Consider the following 16,485-nt stretch of genomic DNA (forward strand, 5'->3'; position numbering starts at 1 on the left):
TGCTATTAAATGGGGGAATCTGGCCCTCATCTGTTGGTTCATTGCAAATATTCCTATCAGGTGTGGACCCATCATACTCTTAATGTGGTAAATGGTGTTTTTATGATTTTTTTGTTCATAAAACTGTCCTTATTCACACATTCTTATGACAAAAATGCCCATGTTTTACTTCTTACCTAAAACTCTACCCTTCTCTCAAATGTCTGGGTCAGTAGTTTGACTGTCTGGGTTGAATGGTTCAAACAGTTGATCAGTTTCCTAGCCTTGTCTTGGCACCTCAGAAACTATGTTTGGAGTTAGAACAGGTCAATGAGCATGCTAATGACCTGAAAGATCTCAAGAAGATTCTTATTGCAGTGAGATGTTTCAAAAGTTTTTGTTCGATCGAAAGGGAGTTTATTTGGGGTTGGTCCAATCAAGAAGGTAAAGAAAACAAAGAAAGTCGTTAAGAAGTGGTAGAGAGGTTTCCGTTTAAATTTCCAGAGAATTTGAGTGCTAAGATGAAATATTTGGAATTTTAAGGTGTTTGTTAGTTTATCAGTTTGCAGGTCATGTGATCTTGGTTGGGGGTTTGGTTTCTCTATGGGTTGGTTATTTGTTCGTTCATATTGTTGCTTGCAGTAGAATGTGTTGGGGCTTTTTGGTTATTGTTCTGATTTGGGTGAAATCTATGTGTTTTTTTCTTGCTTTGAAGAGTTGTGGTTATTCTAGAATGTGTTGCTCGTAGTAGTATTCTTCTCTCTAGAATACCATATTTGCATTATGTTGTAGTCAAATGTTTTGTTCCTTATCTTTTAATTGTCTATAAGTTCATGCCAAGTATGAACTGTTGCTTTTATGCTGTGACATCTATTTCAGGTCATCACTTCAATGCATGAAAATATAGAGGTAAAGTTAATACTGCTATCCTGTTTCTTTGTTTATTATCTATTTTCTAGAAAGAAATTCTATTTAAATGCTCCTAAGCTTGTTGACATTTCAGTATTGTGCATGTTTCTTATAATTCTTTTTTGAAAAAGGAATTAATTTTAACATGTTTATATTCTAGTTGATCTACTGGAGCTCATGATTTTGGTTATGTACTCTTGTTGTTCATACTATTGGTTGGAGTTGGACATTGATCTTTGAATTTGATTAGGTAACTAAATTGATAATATAGTTCTTTCTCTTGGGAGTTGGAACTTGACACATGCAATAAGATTTAGGTTGTATTTGTAATGTAATTTATAGTCTAGAAATTGGCATCTATTGGTATTTGGCATGTGTACATAAAGAGAGATGATTTACATGAACATCTGATTTGTTTAAACATTATAATTTTATTTATATGGAAAAAGTTTACCTAGTCAGGTCAAGTAGCAACTTTCTAGACGACCCTAGCTGCCCACCTATTTCCACCTTGTGAAAGATCCATGGAGTTGATCTGCACTACTAATTTGGTAGAGGACTATTTGGATTATCAAGCGTTTATTCCCAAAATCCATATTATCACTGTGGTCAACATTGCATTAGAGTTTTATTTGAGTAATAATAGGCAATAGCTCTACAAAATTCCAGTTTTTAACTTGGAACAAGCCTTTAAAGAAAGGCTCTCATGAATAAAGGTCAAAGAGAAGAACTTGACAACCTTTGCAGATCCCATAAAAACTTATAATGTGGAAAGTTGCTGGATAAGTTAGACTTCTTCACTAAGTGGCCCTAGTGGCAATAATGCAGGAGCTAAGCGGTCAGATTAGTGTTTTTCTGAAACTCTTATGTATTTTTGTGTTATTAGGTGGTAGTAGTATGTAGATTGACCATTTTTTAATCAGTAACATAAAAAGATTTTTAGAAATAATGTTAACCTCAGCTAACCACCACAGAAATATTACAAGTTCACCCCTGCTTTGCCAACCCACAAACCATGGGGCCATTTGATAATGGCTGAAGTGGTTGAACTGAATGATTTACTGCTTTGTCTTTTGGTGGATAAAATTCTTAAAACAATACATTATTTGATGGTATAGTAGTTAATCCAACTTTAGCTTCAGCCATTAAGGAGTTCACAACTTCCTTAAAACTCATTTGCTAAATGGCAAAGTAATAAGTCATTTAGTTCAGCTACTTCATCTGTTTTCAAATGGCCCCTGAACTTTGGCTGAACATGGTGTCCATTTGTAAGTTGTGCCCCATTACGATGCCAACTCATTAATCTTCCTTAAGGTTAACTGTACTTCCAAGCTCCTCTTGTATTGTTTCTAATCCAGCCTTAGATTACATAAGATTCTCCTTCAATCAGAAGGTCTTTGAAGTCTGATAGTTTTTCTATCCTCAATCCATTAAGTGCCGCCATAGTTCTACTTAGATGGAGTCCTCAAAAAAAAAAAAAAAAAGCAAGCAAGTGCCAAGTACAAGAGCAAGATGTTTCTTTCCTAGTTTCGAAATGCACCCCTTGCCCAGATAGGGGTGCCAATTCTATATCCTTGTTTCTAATAATTTCTACTCTTTTTATGTTTTCGTTTCATTATCAATGAAAAGATTGTTATCGACAAAGGAAATTGCCATTGCTTAAGTAGACTAGTAGTTACTTAGTTTTCTTTGGACTAAAGCTGTACATGTGGTATAACCATATTTTTAGTTTTCTTAGCTTAATAGGGAGTTTTATTGTCCCTGGAGAGTCTATATATGTATACTGTTACAAAAGCATGCCTATTGAAAGTTGGATATTATTTCTATTGTGTATGACATTTGGCGAGTGATTGCCAAAGCCTTGAGAGCTATTTAGAAGCATTACTAGTCGGGACCCGTGTGATGCATGGGCTTTGTTAAGGTGAGGCGCTCCCAAAACACTCTGAGGCGTATGCTAGAGGCGCTGACAATTATGAGGCATACGCCTCATGCGCTTTTTTCATGAGGTGTGCTAGAGGTGTACATCTCATGTGCCTCATGCACATCTTATATAAAAAGACAGAAAAAAAGAAAAAAGAAAAAAAAGGAAGGGAAAACAAAGGGAAGGGAAATAAAAAGAAAGAGAAGAAAAAAAGAGAAAGGGAAAGAAAAGAAAAGGGAAGGGAAGGGAAGAAAAGATAAGGGAAAAGAAAGTGATTTGCCCCTGTCCCTTCGGCTGGGGGCTTTGGCCCCAGACCCCCCGCCCTCTTTTTGATGCAGCCCAATTTGTTTTTTTTTTTGAGTTAGGGTCGCGAGTTTGACAAGACCTCCCTTTTGAACTAATGTTATGCATCTTTATTCTCCTTATTATAAAAGATTCTTATTAAAAATAAAGAAAAATGAGATCCCCCCTTCCTCTTCATCCTCCTCCCCTTCCTCCTCTTAACCCCCCTTCTCTTAAGGAGTCTTACGCCTCTTTGTGTTCGAGAGGCTTATGCCTCTTGCGTTCTGAACTACGCCTCATGCCTCTAGGTAGTGCAACGCCTCGCATCATGCCTTAGCGTTTTAAAACATGGGTTCAAATAGGTTGGGTCTTCACCAAGGTTCAACACTTGGCCCTTATCTATTTGCATTTAGGATTGGAGACCAAGAGATAACTCAATGTGATCATTTTTGGTACAGCGGTATTTTGGTACAATAATTCATAACAAGGGAGAGATTGAGGAGGATGCCACCCAGAGACTTTTGTGTAGTAGGAGAATACCACCTATTAAAAGGGAAGTTAATATTAGAACAGTTGTAAGGCCAACTATATTGTATGGAGTAGAGTGTTGGGCTCAAGAAACAACGTGTTCAGAAAATGAGTGTGGCAAAAATGTAAATGCTATGATGGATGAGTGGAAAAACTAGAAAGGATAGGATCAGGAATGAAGCCATTCATAGAAACCTAGGGGAGAGAGAGAGAGAGAGAGAGAGAGAGAGAGAGAGAGAGAGAGAGAGGACATGGGCAACTATAGAATGGGTTGGTGAAATAGGATTCATGTAGCCAACCCCATATAGTTGGAATAAGGCATGGATGATGATGTCTAGTCAGTCCAACTATCCAAGTATGGCTTCATTCTTGTGTAATACCCAATTGAAAGTTTTACATGGATTCCTTTCTTCTCTCCATCTATTCAGTTTCTTATGAATAAGGAAGTTGAATGTCTCTTTGTGAATCAATGAGCCTTACAAGCTTAATAAGAAGCTTCCAAAGGAAGAAACTTGCCCCCTAAGCTTGCCCAACAAGCCACTTACAAAAAGAAGCTAGGTTATTCTAAACCTGCCCCAAACAGTTACAAACATAAAGCCAAACAAAGGGAAATTACTAGACTAAGACCTGTTCCCAAACATATCCCACTAAACATGCAAAATTGCCAAAATACCCTTGCTGTCCAGAAATGTAAGAAAACCAAAGTAGTCTTGTCCAGCAGCAAGCTTAACCACACAGAGCATCTTAAGGTGGATTGAAGACTCTAGGGTCTTCTCAAGTTGATGCACCGCTAACCCAGCTCCCATGTGGGCCCCATGTCTTCATAATGATGCCAAATGGAGCATAGTTCTCTTTTGATATGCCTTAAGTTGATCCCCATCACTCTTGGTCCTAAAGCAATAAAATTATTTTTAACTATTATTTTCTATTAAAATTTTTATTTTTAAATGGAATTTAAATTTAGTTTAAAAATTAAATAATGATGACCCATATAGGAAGGGTTTATTTCTCACCCATATAATGAAATGCATTGTACTATGCACAGTAAATGCATAGGGATCCTATCCCTTGTATTGTATTACTATGAACTACATGATGTTGTACAAGTGACACATACAAGCCCCATCCCATGTACTATATGGGTAATTTGAAATTGGGTCACAAGAACTGCAAGGAGCATTAAGGTATTCCCAATTTGGGCAGAGCCAGTTTGACTCCAATCGAAGTTTTTTTTGGCTTATGTATTGTTAGATAAATTTGTATTATTTTTAAATTGATTTTAACTTAATAAAAATTATATTTTAAAATCAATAAACTTTTATCAATTTTTATGAAATTTAATTTGAATTTTTTGAGAAAGGTAAAGTATTGTTAGAAGTTAATAATTTTTTGTTTTTACATTATTTTTAAATGAAATTTAAATTTTAATTAATATTTTTTAATATTAATTTTATTTTTAGTAATTGTTAGATATGCTTTATTTTTTATTGAATTTATGAATTCTTATCAATTTTAAATGGAATATGAATTAATAATAATTAATTTTAAAACTATTAAAGTTCATTTTAAGTTATTAACTTAATTAAATATGTAATTGAATAAAAAAAGGAAAGACAAAAGAGGAGCCCACATACACAATGCATTATTGATGCATATGTAGAAGGGAAGAACTCATGGGGAAACAAACAAATTCTCCCCTATATCAATTTTGGAATTTTTGGTTATATGATATCAATACTCTTTTTTAGTTTTTTATTTATTTTCAAGTTGTTGGTGTCTTAATAACTGTTTTTTTAGAATTTTATTGCTGCTCAAAATTATATTTATGGTTACTATTGGACCTATTATTTATAGTAATTCTCATGGTTATATTTTTAGTAGTTTCTGGTTTCTTTAAAGTAAGTTAGTCTAGTGGTATAAGGAAAGTGTTATTAGAGTTGTTTTGGAGTTGGGAGTCCTTATTTAAGTGCCATTATGAGTTACTTATGGATTTATCTTAGTTTTGGAACAATTAAAAGTTGTTTTGGATCAGTTTCCTAGTGCAAATTGGAGTATGTAAACTGACATCCAATTTAATAAGTTTGTTTTAAAGGAATAAAGATTGGTTTAGTGAATTCTGGTTGTTGCCAGAAAATTCTCGTTTTCTCCTCCCCCCTCTCATTTCTTTTTTTAAGCAATCTGTCTCTTTGTTGTTTTTCCTTACAACAAGAGTTCAAGGTTCAAAATTTCACAATGTATAGTTAGGTCATTGATACACTAAATCCAAGCCTTTTGGGATTTTGACCCATTTCAGGTGGTAGGCAGGCCTTAGACTGCCCCGTGACCAGTTTTTGGAAAAGAAAAGGAAAAAAAGAAAGCGTGGGGTCGAAACCCCTGATATGCCCCTTCTGGCATTTTGGGGTGTATTGATATTTTGGACCTTGCAAGAGTTCACCTCTCTCTTCTAATTTCTTAGTCATTCTTTGGTGCACAACAAGAATTATACTTGCCTTTCCATCCATATTCTTCATCTCCAATCACCTACAACCCCTCGTTCACCCCACAAAAGGGCAAAGGCCATACTAGATAATTGGTAAGACCCTACACTGTCCTACATTAGTTTGGTATCAAGGCCAAACCCCAAGATATTAGATCCATATCAAGAGGTATCAGAGCCATATCTCGAGGTAAACCCTCCAATTAAAGAAGTCAATGCCCTAATGCCCTTAGCTCCAATCACATTGATGTACATTAGACATTTATTGTAAATGAATAAGAGTACATAATTGGTTCATGTTATATCTAGTATGTTTCTGTGTAATTACCCTTAAACTAGACACTTATGAGACTCGTGTTAGTTTAGAATGTTCTCAGCCGTTGGATAGACCTGGGGAGGTTTATCCTGCCAAGGTTAACACTAATGTGCTGCCAAGTCGGTTGGGGTAACTTGTCTCAGCTGCCAAGCTGAGACCCGAAGCACATGTAGTGTGTGCTTACTTGAAGCATTGAACCCAGACCATTTTCCAATTATGCCTTGGACCTTGGAGATTAGTGGGCAAAACTGGAAAGTTACACCTAACCCCTAAACTCGATTATGGTACTGCACTGGGTGTTGGATTGGGCTGTCTTTGATATGGCAATCAGTGAGATCCTTAGCGGGGGTCAAAACCTGGGTATGTTGGGGCAGTCTGAGAATTCACTCGAGTGGGTGATCATAGTGATGGGATCAACCCCTTTGTCGGACAAAGTGAATGATTGAGGATTGCGCTCGCTCTGATGGAAACCAAAACTACTGGCAGTTGACTTCAACCGTGTTTGAGATTTGTTTTGCAAAATATATATTTGTATAAAAACATATATTATGTTTTGTAGAGAAACTGATGTGGGCCCCACACCTCTCTGTCCGTAGGGTAGAATGTACCTAGTCTATTTGTTATGTTTTTCTGTTATTCTAGTTCTATTATTCTAGTTGTTATTTACTTTTCAGTTTTATATTGTTAAGTGTTATGATGTAAACACCAAGGGCAGATGTGTCCTTTCCTGTAGCTAGCATAACATATAAATATTAAGTTGAAGTGGCAGCGACAGATTAATTCAGAATCTGTCCTTCCTTTCAAACCTGTGTTCTACTGCACTCTCACTAATCTTTCTCCTCTTTCTTCTTCACTTTCTCTTTTGTTCGAACTTGAAATTCCAAGAATGATAACAGTCTTGATCATCTTCATGGTATCAGAGCCAAGTTAGGGTTTCTTATGTGAGTCTAATACCAGCCGACCACATGAGAATCTCCTAGGACTAGAAGCTGAAAAGGTGGAGTTCGCGGATTGATTCTTGGAGATCGCCAGAAGTGCTAGCAGTTGTTGGAAGTTTTGTTATGGTTGCAAAGTATTGGTGGTCAGGAAGGATCAGAGAAGACTAGGGTTCGGGTAACCCTAGAAGGTAGTGAACAATTCTTTTCTTGTAAGTCATTTACTTTTCTAAGAAAAGATAGGTTGGACCTATTTGGAGAGGAAGGCTGAACCATTCTAGGTTTTCATCTCTTCGATTCACTAGGGTTTTACAACAAACCCTACTGTTTTACACTTTGATTCACTAGGGTTTTACAGCAAACCCTACTGTTCTATTGTGATTAAAACCCTACTGGTTTACACCGAACTGTCTCAGCCTTGTTTCTTTCTGCACTAGAGTTTGAAAGTGATCTTGCGGCAAGTCCTAGTGCTGGACTGAACCTTGTGATCTACCTAGAGCTGTCCTCAAGTTTATTGTTGGCATTGATCAGATTCTAGGGTTTCATATTAACCCTACTGCAAGTCTATGTATACAATACTGATTAGATTGTGCAACTGAATTGATCACTTTAAGGACTGATTAAAACCCTAATTCTGCAAAGGCAAATCAGACCTCCTTCTAAGCTGTTTTTCAGAGTATTTTGGGGTTTTCGAACTCTCTTAAAGGGGTTAGAGCTCTACGGACAGCCACTGTTGTGTTTGTTAGTTGGTTTCATATCAGAGTTATCCCAATTGTGCACATACACTGTGAATACAAATCAGGCCTATACTGTTTTTGGTTGTGATTGGTAGTCCAAGTGCTGTTTTAAGACTTGACTGAGATGGAGTTTAAAAATCAGGTAGAAGGCAGCTTTGGGAGCATCAGTTATGGTAGTGTTTCTGAGATGGGTGGTCAGATTACAACCGTAAATTCAGGTACTCTAGCTTTAGCCTACCATGCCTCAGCTCCAGGTACTACTGAACCTTGTTGGGTAATAGATTCAGGTGCATCCGACCACATGACTAGCTTGCCTTCACTGTTTACCTCTTATCATTTGTCATCTGGTAGGGATAGAGTATCTATTGCTGATGGCTCCCTGGTTCCTATTTCTGGGAAGGGGGACATTAAGTTATCAGATACGATCTCCTTGTCTTCTGTCTTACATGTTCCTAAGCTTGATATTAATCTCCTTTCAGTCAGTAGTATCACCAAACACATGAACTGCTCAGTAACTTTCTTCCCTGACCGGTGTGTTTTTCAGGACCTGGAGACGAAAGAGGTGATTGGGACTGGCCATGAGACGAATGGGATCTATCTGCTCGGGGAGAGTTCTCGTCGGGAAGAGTCAGGGTAAGAGGTCACTTGTTTCCCGGAGTGTGAGTTCGGTTATGCTTTGGCATAACCGATTGGGTCATTTGTCTTTTCGATCCTTAAAGAGTTTGTTTCCTACTTTGTTTGAGTCTGTTGAGTTGTCCCAGTTGCAATGTGAAAGCTGTGAGTTTGCTAAACATTGTAGAAACTCTTATTCATTGAGTAATAAAAGGAGTAATCGTCCTTTTGATCTTGTGCATACGGATGTTTGGGGGCCATATCACATTCCTTCTATGGGTGGGTACATATATTTTTTGTTATTTGTTGATGACCATACCCGGTTTTCTTGGGTTTATCTTATGCGTTCACGAGATGAGGTTCTCGCCCTGACCCAAAACTTTCACCAAATGGTCCTAACCCAGTTTGATGCCAAGATTAAAGTTCTTAGATCTGATAATGCAAAGGAGTACTTTGCTAAGTCATTGGCATCTTACCTTCTTACTCATGGGGTTATCCATCAGAGATCTTGCCCTCATACACCTCAGCAGAATGGGGTTGCAGAAAGGAAGAATAGGCACATCTTGGAGGTGGCTAGAAGTCTTATGTTTACCTCCAATGTCCCTTTTCGCTTCTGGGGTGATGCTGTCCTCACGGCGGTCTATCTTATTAATCGGATTCCTTCATGGGTTCTTGATTTGCGATCTCCTTTTTCCCTTCTATACCCACATGGGGAGTTGTTTTCTATTCCCCTTAAGACATTCGGTTGTACTTGCTTTATTCAGCTTCTCGGACCCCATCACTCCAAGTTTGAACCCAAGGCCTCCAAATGCATTTTCCTTGGTTATGCACGAACTCAAAAGGGGTATTGCTGCTATAATCCTGTTTCAGGGAGGAAGTTCGTCTCCATGGATGTCACTTTCTTTGAGGAGACACCCTATTACCCTTGGGTTTCTCCCTAGGGGGAGAGCAGCGAGAGTAGGGGTTTAAGTCCTTGTCTTTAGGGGGAGAGCAGTGAGAGTAGGGGTTTAGGTCCATGTCTTCAGGGGGAGAGCAGTGAGAGTGGGGTAGTTCCTTTACCTATTCCATTGGGTGATGGGAGCTGCAATGGTGAGGGTGGCCAGAGGGATCAGGAGTTGAGAGTCTATCACAGGCGGTGCAGGCAGGTTGATCCCGATCATCAGCAGTCCAGGTCAGCTCCAACCTCATCTGCGGCTCCAGGTCCAGGCATTACAGTCCCAGGACCCACAGAGACTTCTTCTATTGTTGCCATTTCACCTCCTACAGATGACCTTGATCTTCCGATTGTAGTCCGTAAAGGGAAACATCATTGTACCACATCGACAACCCACTGTATTTCCCATTTTTTATCCTATGTTCGCCTATCTCCTACCTACAGGTCCTACCTTAGTTCCATTTCCAATGTCCCTATTCCAAGAACAGTGCAAGAGGCCCTATCAGTCTCGGAGTGGAGAGGTGCAATGCAAGTTGAAATGGATGCCCTGTTTAAAAATAATACCTGGGAGCTAGTTGACTTGCCCAAAGGAAAGAAACCAGTTGGATGCAGATGGGTATTTACTGTAAAGCACAATGTGGATGGTTCCATTGAGAGGTACAAAGCTTGGCTAGTTGCAAAAGGGTTCACTCAGACTTATGGCATAGATTACTTGGAGACGTTTGCCCCGGTAGCCAAGATGACCACCATTCGGGTTCTATTATCTCTTGTAGCAAGCCACACTTGGCCTTTGTACCAAATGGATGTTAAAAATGCCTTCCTGAATGGGGACTTGTAGGAAGAGGTTTACATGCAGTTGCCTCCTGGATACTATGATACAGAGACAGGTAAGAAGGTCTACCGGCTCAATAAGGCATTGTATGGTTTGAAGCAGTCACCTAGAGCTTGGTTCGACAGATTCAGACTAGCTCTTGGGAAGTTCGGTTATGTACAGGCCCAGTCAGATCATACACTGTTCATCAAGAGGGTGGAGTCTTCATTGACACTACTTGCAGTATATGTTGATGATATTGTGGTGATAGGAAATGACAGCCATGAGATTGAGTCCCTCAAACAACTCCTTCATCAAGAGTTTGAGGTGAAAGATCTGGGTCCACTACGGTATTTTTTGGGTATTGAGGTTGCTAGATCTAAACAGGGAATCTTTGTCTCACAGAGGAAATATGTTTTAGATCTGTTGGCTGAAACTAGAAAGCTGGGTGTCAAACCTGCAGATACACCCATTGAACAAAACCACATGATTAGTGCAGAGAGTGGAGAGCTTCTTGAAGACAAAGTTATGTTCCAGCGGTTAGTGGGAAAGCTCCTATATCTGTGCCTCACTCGGCCATATATCAGTTATGCAGTTAGTTTTGTTAGTCAGTATATGCATTCTCCTAGAACCACGCACCTTCTAGCAGCAGAAAGAATATTAGCATACTTGAAGAGATGCCCGGGTAGAGGTATACTGTTCAAGAACAATAACCACATGAAGGTGGAGGTTTATACGGATGCCGATTGGGCTGGGAGTGTTGATGACAGACGGTCTACCTCAGGATATTGTGCCCTTGTGGGAGGAAACCTTGTCTCCTGGAGAAGTAAGAAATAGAGTGTTGTCTCCCAGTCTAGTGCTGAAGCAGAATACAGGTCCATGGCCAACGGAGTGGCTGAAATCCTATGGCTAAGATCTCTACTTGAGGAGTTGGGTATTGAGTATGAGAAGCCTCTGATGCTGTATTGTGATAATCAAGCAGCTATTAATATAGCACATAATCCAGTGCAGCATGACAGAACCAAACACATTGAAGTTGACCGGCATTTTGTAGGAGAGAGGGTCTCATCTCAAGAAGTATGTTTCCCTTACATCACTTCCAGTATGCAACTAGCAGATATCCTCACTAAAGCCGTATAAGAAAGAAGCTAGAAGCGGATCTATCCAAGTTGGGAATGATAAACATTTACTCCCAACTTGAGGGGGAGTGTAGAGAAACTGATGTGGGCCCCACACCACTCTATCCGTAGGGTAGAATGTACCTAGTCTATTTGTTATGTTTTTCTGTTATTCTAGTTCTGTTATTCTAGTTGTTATTTACTTTTCAGTTTTATATTGTTAAGTGTTATGATGTAAACACCAAGGGCAGATGTGTCCTTTCCTGTAACTAGCATAACATATAAATATTAAGTTGAAGTGGCGGCGGCAGATTAATTCAGAATCTGTCCTTCCTTTCAAACCTGTGTTCTACTGCACTCTCACTAATCTTTCTCCTCTTTCTTCTTCACTTTCTCTTCTGTTCGAACCTGAAATTCCAAGACTGATAGCAGTCTTGATCATCTTCATGTTTTATGAAAAGGTTTGCAAAAGGTTTTAATTCTCGGGATCCATCCGAGTAGAGAGTGCAACACTGTACCTTGCAGCTGAGGCAGAGGTACTCTCTTGTCGGGCAGTGTTTGATCATTATGGATTGAGAGGTTAAGTGTAAGACTATTTAGGGCTTTTATACCTAATGGAGTAATCTCACTTAAGAACCATAGTCCTTGGGCCTTCATAAGGTGGCTGCACTCAAGGACCATTTAGTGTAAATGTTGGGCCCATTAAGAGCCCATATTGATGGACTCAGGGGTTCACTGTGTACAACAGTGAATTTGGCCAGGTCTTGTAACAAAGGCTAGGTTGAACCCATATAGCTTTTGTGAAATCAATGTTAGGGTCCCATTTCATACAAAGAGAGCTAAGTTAGCCAACAGTTAAAAGGGGAGGTGAGCCCACTTGCTTAATGGGCCTAGGGCCCAAGATTAATACGATTAATCAGGGTGTCACATGACAGCTTAAGCAGCCATGTGACATGGGGCGAATATGGGTATGGATCTGGATTTGGATTAGAAGATGGGATAAGGCGATAAGCCTTATCGTTTAAGGAGTATAGATCCAAATAAAGATTTGGATTAGGAAACTCCTAATTGGATTAGGAGAAGCTGATCATTAAGGCTTATAAACTCCTAATTGGTTTTCAGCTATGAATAATAGATGGGTCGACTCCATGATTGAATTGACTCTGATACATCTAAAGTCACTTCTTTGGAGCAGGAAGTTGCTTCAATGGATCACAAAATTGAGCAAGAGTTTGCTGCAATAGATCACAAACTTGACATTTTAAATCTTATAAAGAAGGGTATTGTTATTGGTGAAATCTTTTCAAATGCCACATTTAATGGAGTATCTTAGCGTGCTTCTTTGGCATCAAACTCTCAGCTCATTGTTCCTATGCTGCCCTCTATTGCACCTACTATGCAGTAACAATTTCAGCTTGGATTTGCCCTTGATGTTCCTACTACAAAGGCTGCAAATCAAGAAGGCAGCAGATATTGAGCAAAAATTTATTGTAGGTCTAGATCAAGAGCCAAATTTGGATGTCCAGTAAGTTTCACAAGAATTTTCTTATAATGTTTGCCATCCACTTGAGTCTTGACCAAGGATTTAAATATCGATATGATACGCCCGATACGGGGTGTATTGTATTAGTATTGGAAGGCACTAATACAAGATGTGCTACTAGAAGCATATCCTTCTAGTCATACACATTGGTCCGATACACCACCATATCGGTGCGTGTCGTATAGTATTGGCCAATACGATCCAATACTCAATGATATGGAGGTGTATTAAGGGCATTTCAGACAACACACTAAAAAGGGGAGGCTAGCGTGATTTGAAACAAAGTCACCAGTGCCCCTAGAGTACATCCTTAACCACTATGCCAATGTTCATTTCATGATAATAAATGAAATAAATTAACTTTTATTCACTTTAATGTCCACAACCTATTCAAATAAATAACATATATTATATTCAACCACCCCAACTATAAATTAAAAAGAATAATATTCAAAATTAGTATTTTATAAATTAATAAAACAAATAATCTATCAAATCCACATTTATATCAAAAAATGATTTTTAATCTCAAGAAATTTGCACAAATAAAAATATTAATAATAGAATAAATATTATAGTACTTAAAATTTATAAGTTTGCACATGATTTGTATCTTAAAAATTTTATAAATTATTAATTAATATTTTAATTTGAATTAAATAACAATGCATTTATTATTTACAAAAACAAAAATGTTATTTACAAATTATTCGAGAATATAATATAAATTGAATCTATCAAATCCACTGATCCACATTTATATAAAAAGTTGATAATTTAAAGAAATAAAAATATTAATTATGCAATAATACTTTAGTAATTAAAAATTATGAAATTATATATTAAATGTATCTTCGAAGTTTTAATATATTTGATATATTTTAGCATTATATATTTTTGTAAGTTATTAATTGGTATTTTAATTTACATTTTATAATAACATATTTATTGTTTACAAAAATAAAAAAAATTATTTACCAAAAGTTTGAGAATTAAATTTTTAGTTGACCTTTTTATTAATGTTAAAAATAAAAAAAAGATAAATAAAATAATTGATATAATAATTCAATATAATAGTTGCATATGTTTTTTTTTTGGCCCTGGACTTTAATAGAAAATAAAATAATAATGTCTGTGTATGTATTAATTTGTAAAAATCTATATAATATATGCCTTGTATTCTTGGTTAATGTGTTATGAATAAAGTTGTATGACATCTATGCATCCCACTATATTAATTATTATGTATTTCTTCATATATACCATTAAAATTTCCTATACATTTATACACCATTTGTGGTTATTTTGACATTAAATTTAGTGGTATTATTATACTTATGGAATTTGTATGATTTTCCTGGTATATCCAAGCATTTCCATATTTTTTCGTCCGTATCCATGCGTTTCAAAGCATATCTCTTTTTCTTGTTTTTCTTGCCGAAACTGTACCAGGATACAGGCCGACTGTGAACAGCATCAGCCAACTTGGTATCAGAGCCAAGTTTAAGGCCTGTTAGTGTTCTCATGTAGGCTTATTCCAGTCGACTACATGAGAATATACTAAGGCTGGATTTTTCAATTTGATGTGCCTGATTCTTGGAGGTTTGTTGGAGAAATCTGTTGCTGCCCAAGATCTGTAATCTTGGAGATCGCCAATAACCAGGAAGAATCAAAGTTCTTTGGATCGGATTAAGGTTTAGGGTTAAACCTTCAGTTGGTACTGGCGCTCAATGTTTTCTAAGTAGAAACTGTTTCCTTTTTGAGATCGACAGCTTGTAGAAGGTGGTTGGGCTCTTCTGGAAGGAGTGGTTGGTTTTTTTTTTGGTTTTCTCTAGGGCTGGTTCTAGGTTTTTCACCAAGAACAGATCAGTTCTAGGGTTCTAGTTTCTCTTGGTTATTTCCACTGATATTGATACCTCTATTGGGTTGCTGAGAGAGTGTTTCAGAACTGTAATTGGGTCTGGATTGCTGTACAGGCTCTGTTTTCAGCCTCTTCCTTAAATATCTGTGAATCCTTGGTGGTGGGTGTGATTAACATGGAGACAGTTGGGAATGAATCAAAATCATTTTGGGAAGGATCTATGGGGGCTGGTAGTATGTCAGACACCTCTTTTCGGATTACTACTGTTAAATTTGATGGCGCAAATTACCTAGAATGGGCTCAATCAGCCATGATGGCTATTGGAGGAAGGGGGACAAGCTTGGATATGTAATTGGAGATACAAAGCAACCAACAAAGGAAGATCCAACTTATGCTGAATGGGTTCAGGAAAACTATCTAGTGATGACTTGGTTGAGCAACTCCATTCAGCCTCACATCAGTAGAAATTACTTATGGGTGAAAACTGTGAAGGAAATTTGGGAGAATATGAAGGAAACTTACTCACAGCCCCTAAATGTTGCTAGGGTCTGTGAGCTGAAAAGTGAAGTGAATAACCTTAAACAAGGGGAGAAACCTATATCTGTTTATTTCTCTCTACCTTGAAATCTCAGTGGCATGAGATTGATCACTTAGAGACCATTAAATGGGAAAGCTAGAAGGATGCAACAACATACAAGAAGTTGGTTGAAACAAATAGGGTGTTTGGATTTCTTGTTGGGATTGAATTTAGAATATGATTGTGGGGCAACAATCACTCACTAGGGACAGTGTCACTTTATCTTAGGCTTATTCACTAGTACACTGTAAAGAGTAGAAAGGAAGGTCATGTTACAGATCCCACCCATGGAATCAGCCTTGGCAGCAATGAAACCAAAGCCTGTTGGTGATAAGGAGAGGGAAATGAGAAGGGAAGACAAGAGGGAGATAGATTATTGTAAGAAGCCAAAGCACACTAGGGACACTTGTTGGAAGTTGTATCTTCATCATTCCAGCAAGACTTAAGAATAAGAAGGGGAATGCCAGTGCATCTTCCTCTACCACAAAATCCACATCCCTAGATGCCTTAGTTGTAGTCAAAGCTGCCTTAACTCAATTGGCTTCCACTTCGGATTTTGCTCACTCAGGTCCAAGGGCTACTGCCTGTCATGCTTTAGCCCTAGGTAACACTAGTCTGTTTTGGATTGTTGATTTGGGTGCTTCTGATCACATGACTAGTTTGTCCTCTATGTTTACTTCTACTCCTCTTTATCTTTTGGCAGAGACGATTTCTATTGCTGATGGCTCCCTTGTACTTATTTCCGAAAAGGGAGATACCATAGTGTCTAATGCTATCTCTTTGTCCTTGTCCTACATGTCCTTAAACTTAGCACTAATCTACTTTCAGTTAGTAGCATTACTAAAAATTAGGACTGCTCAGTAGCCTTTTTCCCTGATCGTTGTATCCTCTAGGATTTGGTGACAAGGGAGGTGATTGGGATTGGCCCAACCGTGAGACGAATGGA

At 37.9% G+C, this 16,485-nt stretch overlaps 1 protein-coding gene across 3 annotated transcripts in view; it reads left to right on the forward strand.

The window, feature by feature from the left end:
• Window positions 1–16,485, forward strand: part of EMB3006 (embryo defective 3006) — a 93,853-nt gene that overhangs the window by 12,077 nt on the left and 65,291 nt on the right. For all 3 annotated transcript variants that reach the window (XM_088961070.1, XM_088961069.1, XM_088961071.1), the window contains one exon: window positions 859–888. In XM_088961070.1, the coding sequence (XP_088817196.1) occupies window positions 859–888 (30 nt within the window). The remainder of the gene's footprint in view (window positions 1–858; window positions 889–16,485) is intronic.

Source organism: Nelumbo lutea, chromosome 1 (assembly GCF_056320005.1).
Source record: "Nelumbo lutea isolate HS-2025 chromosome 1, American lotus-T2T, whole genome shotgun sequence".
Classification (NCBI taxonomy): Eukaryota; Viridiplantae; Streptophyta; class Magnoliopsida; order Proteales; family Nelumbonaceae; genus Nelumbo; species Nelumbo lutea.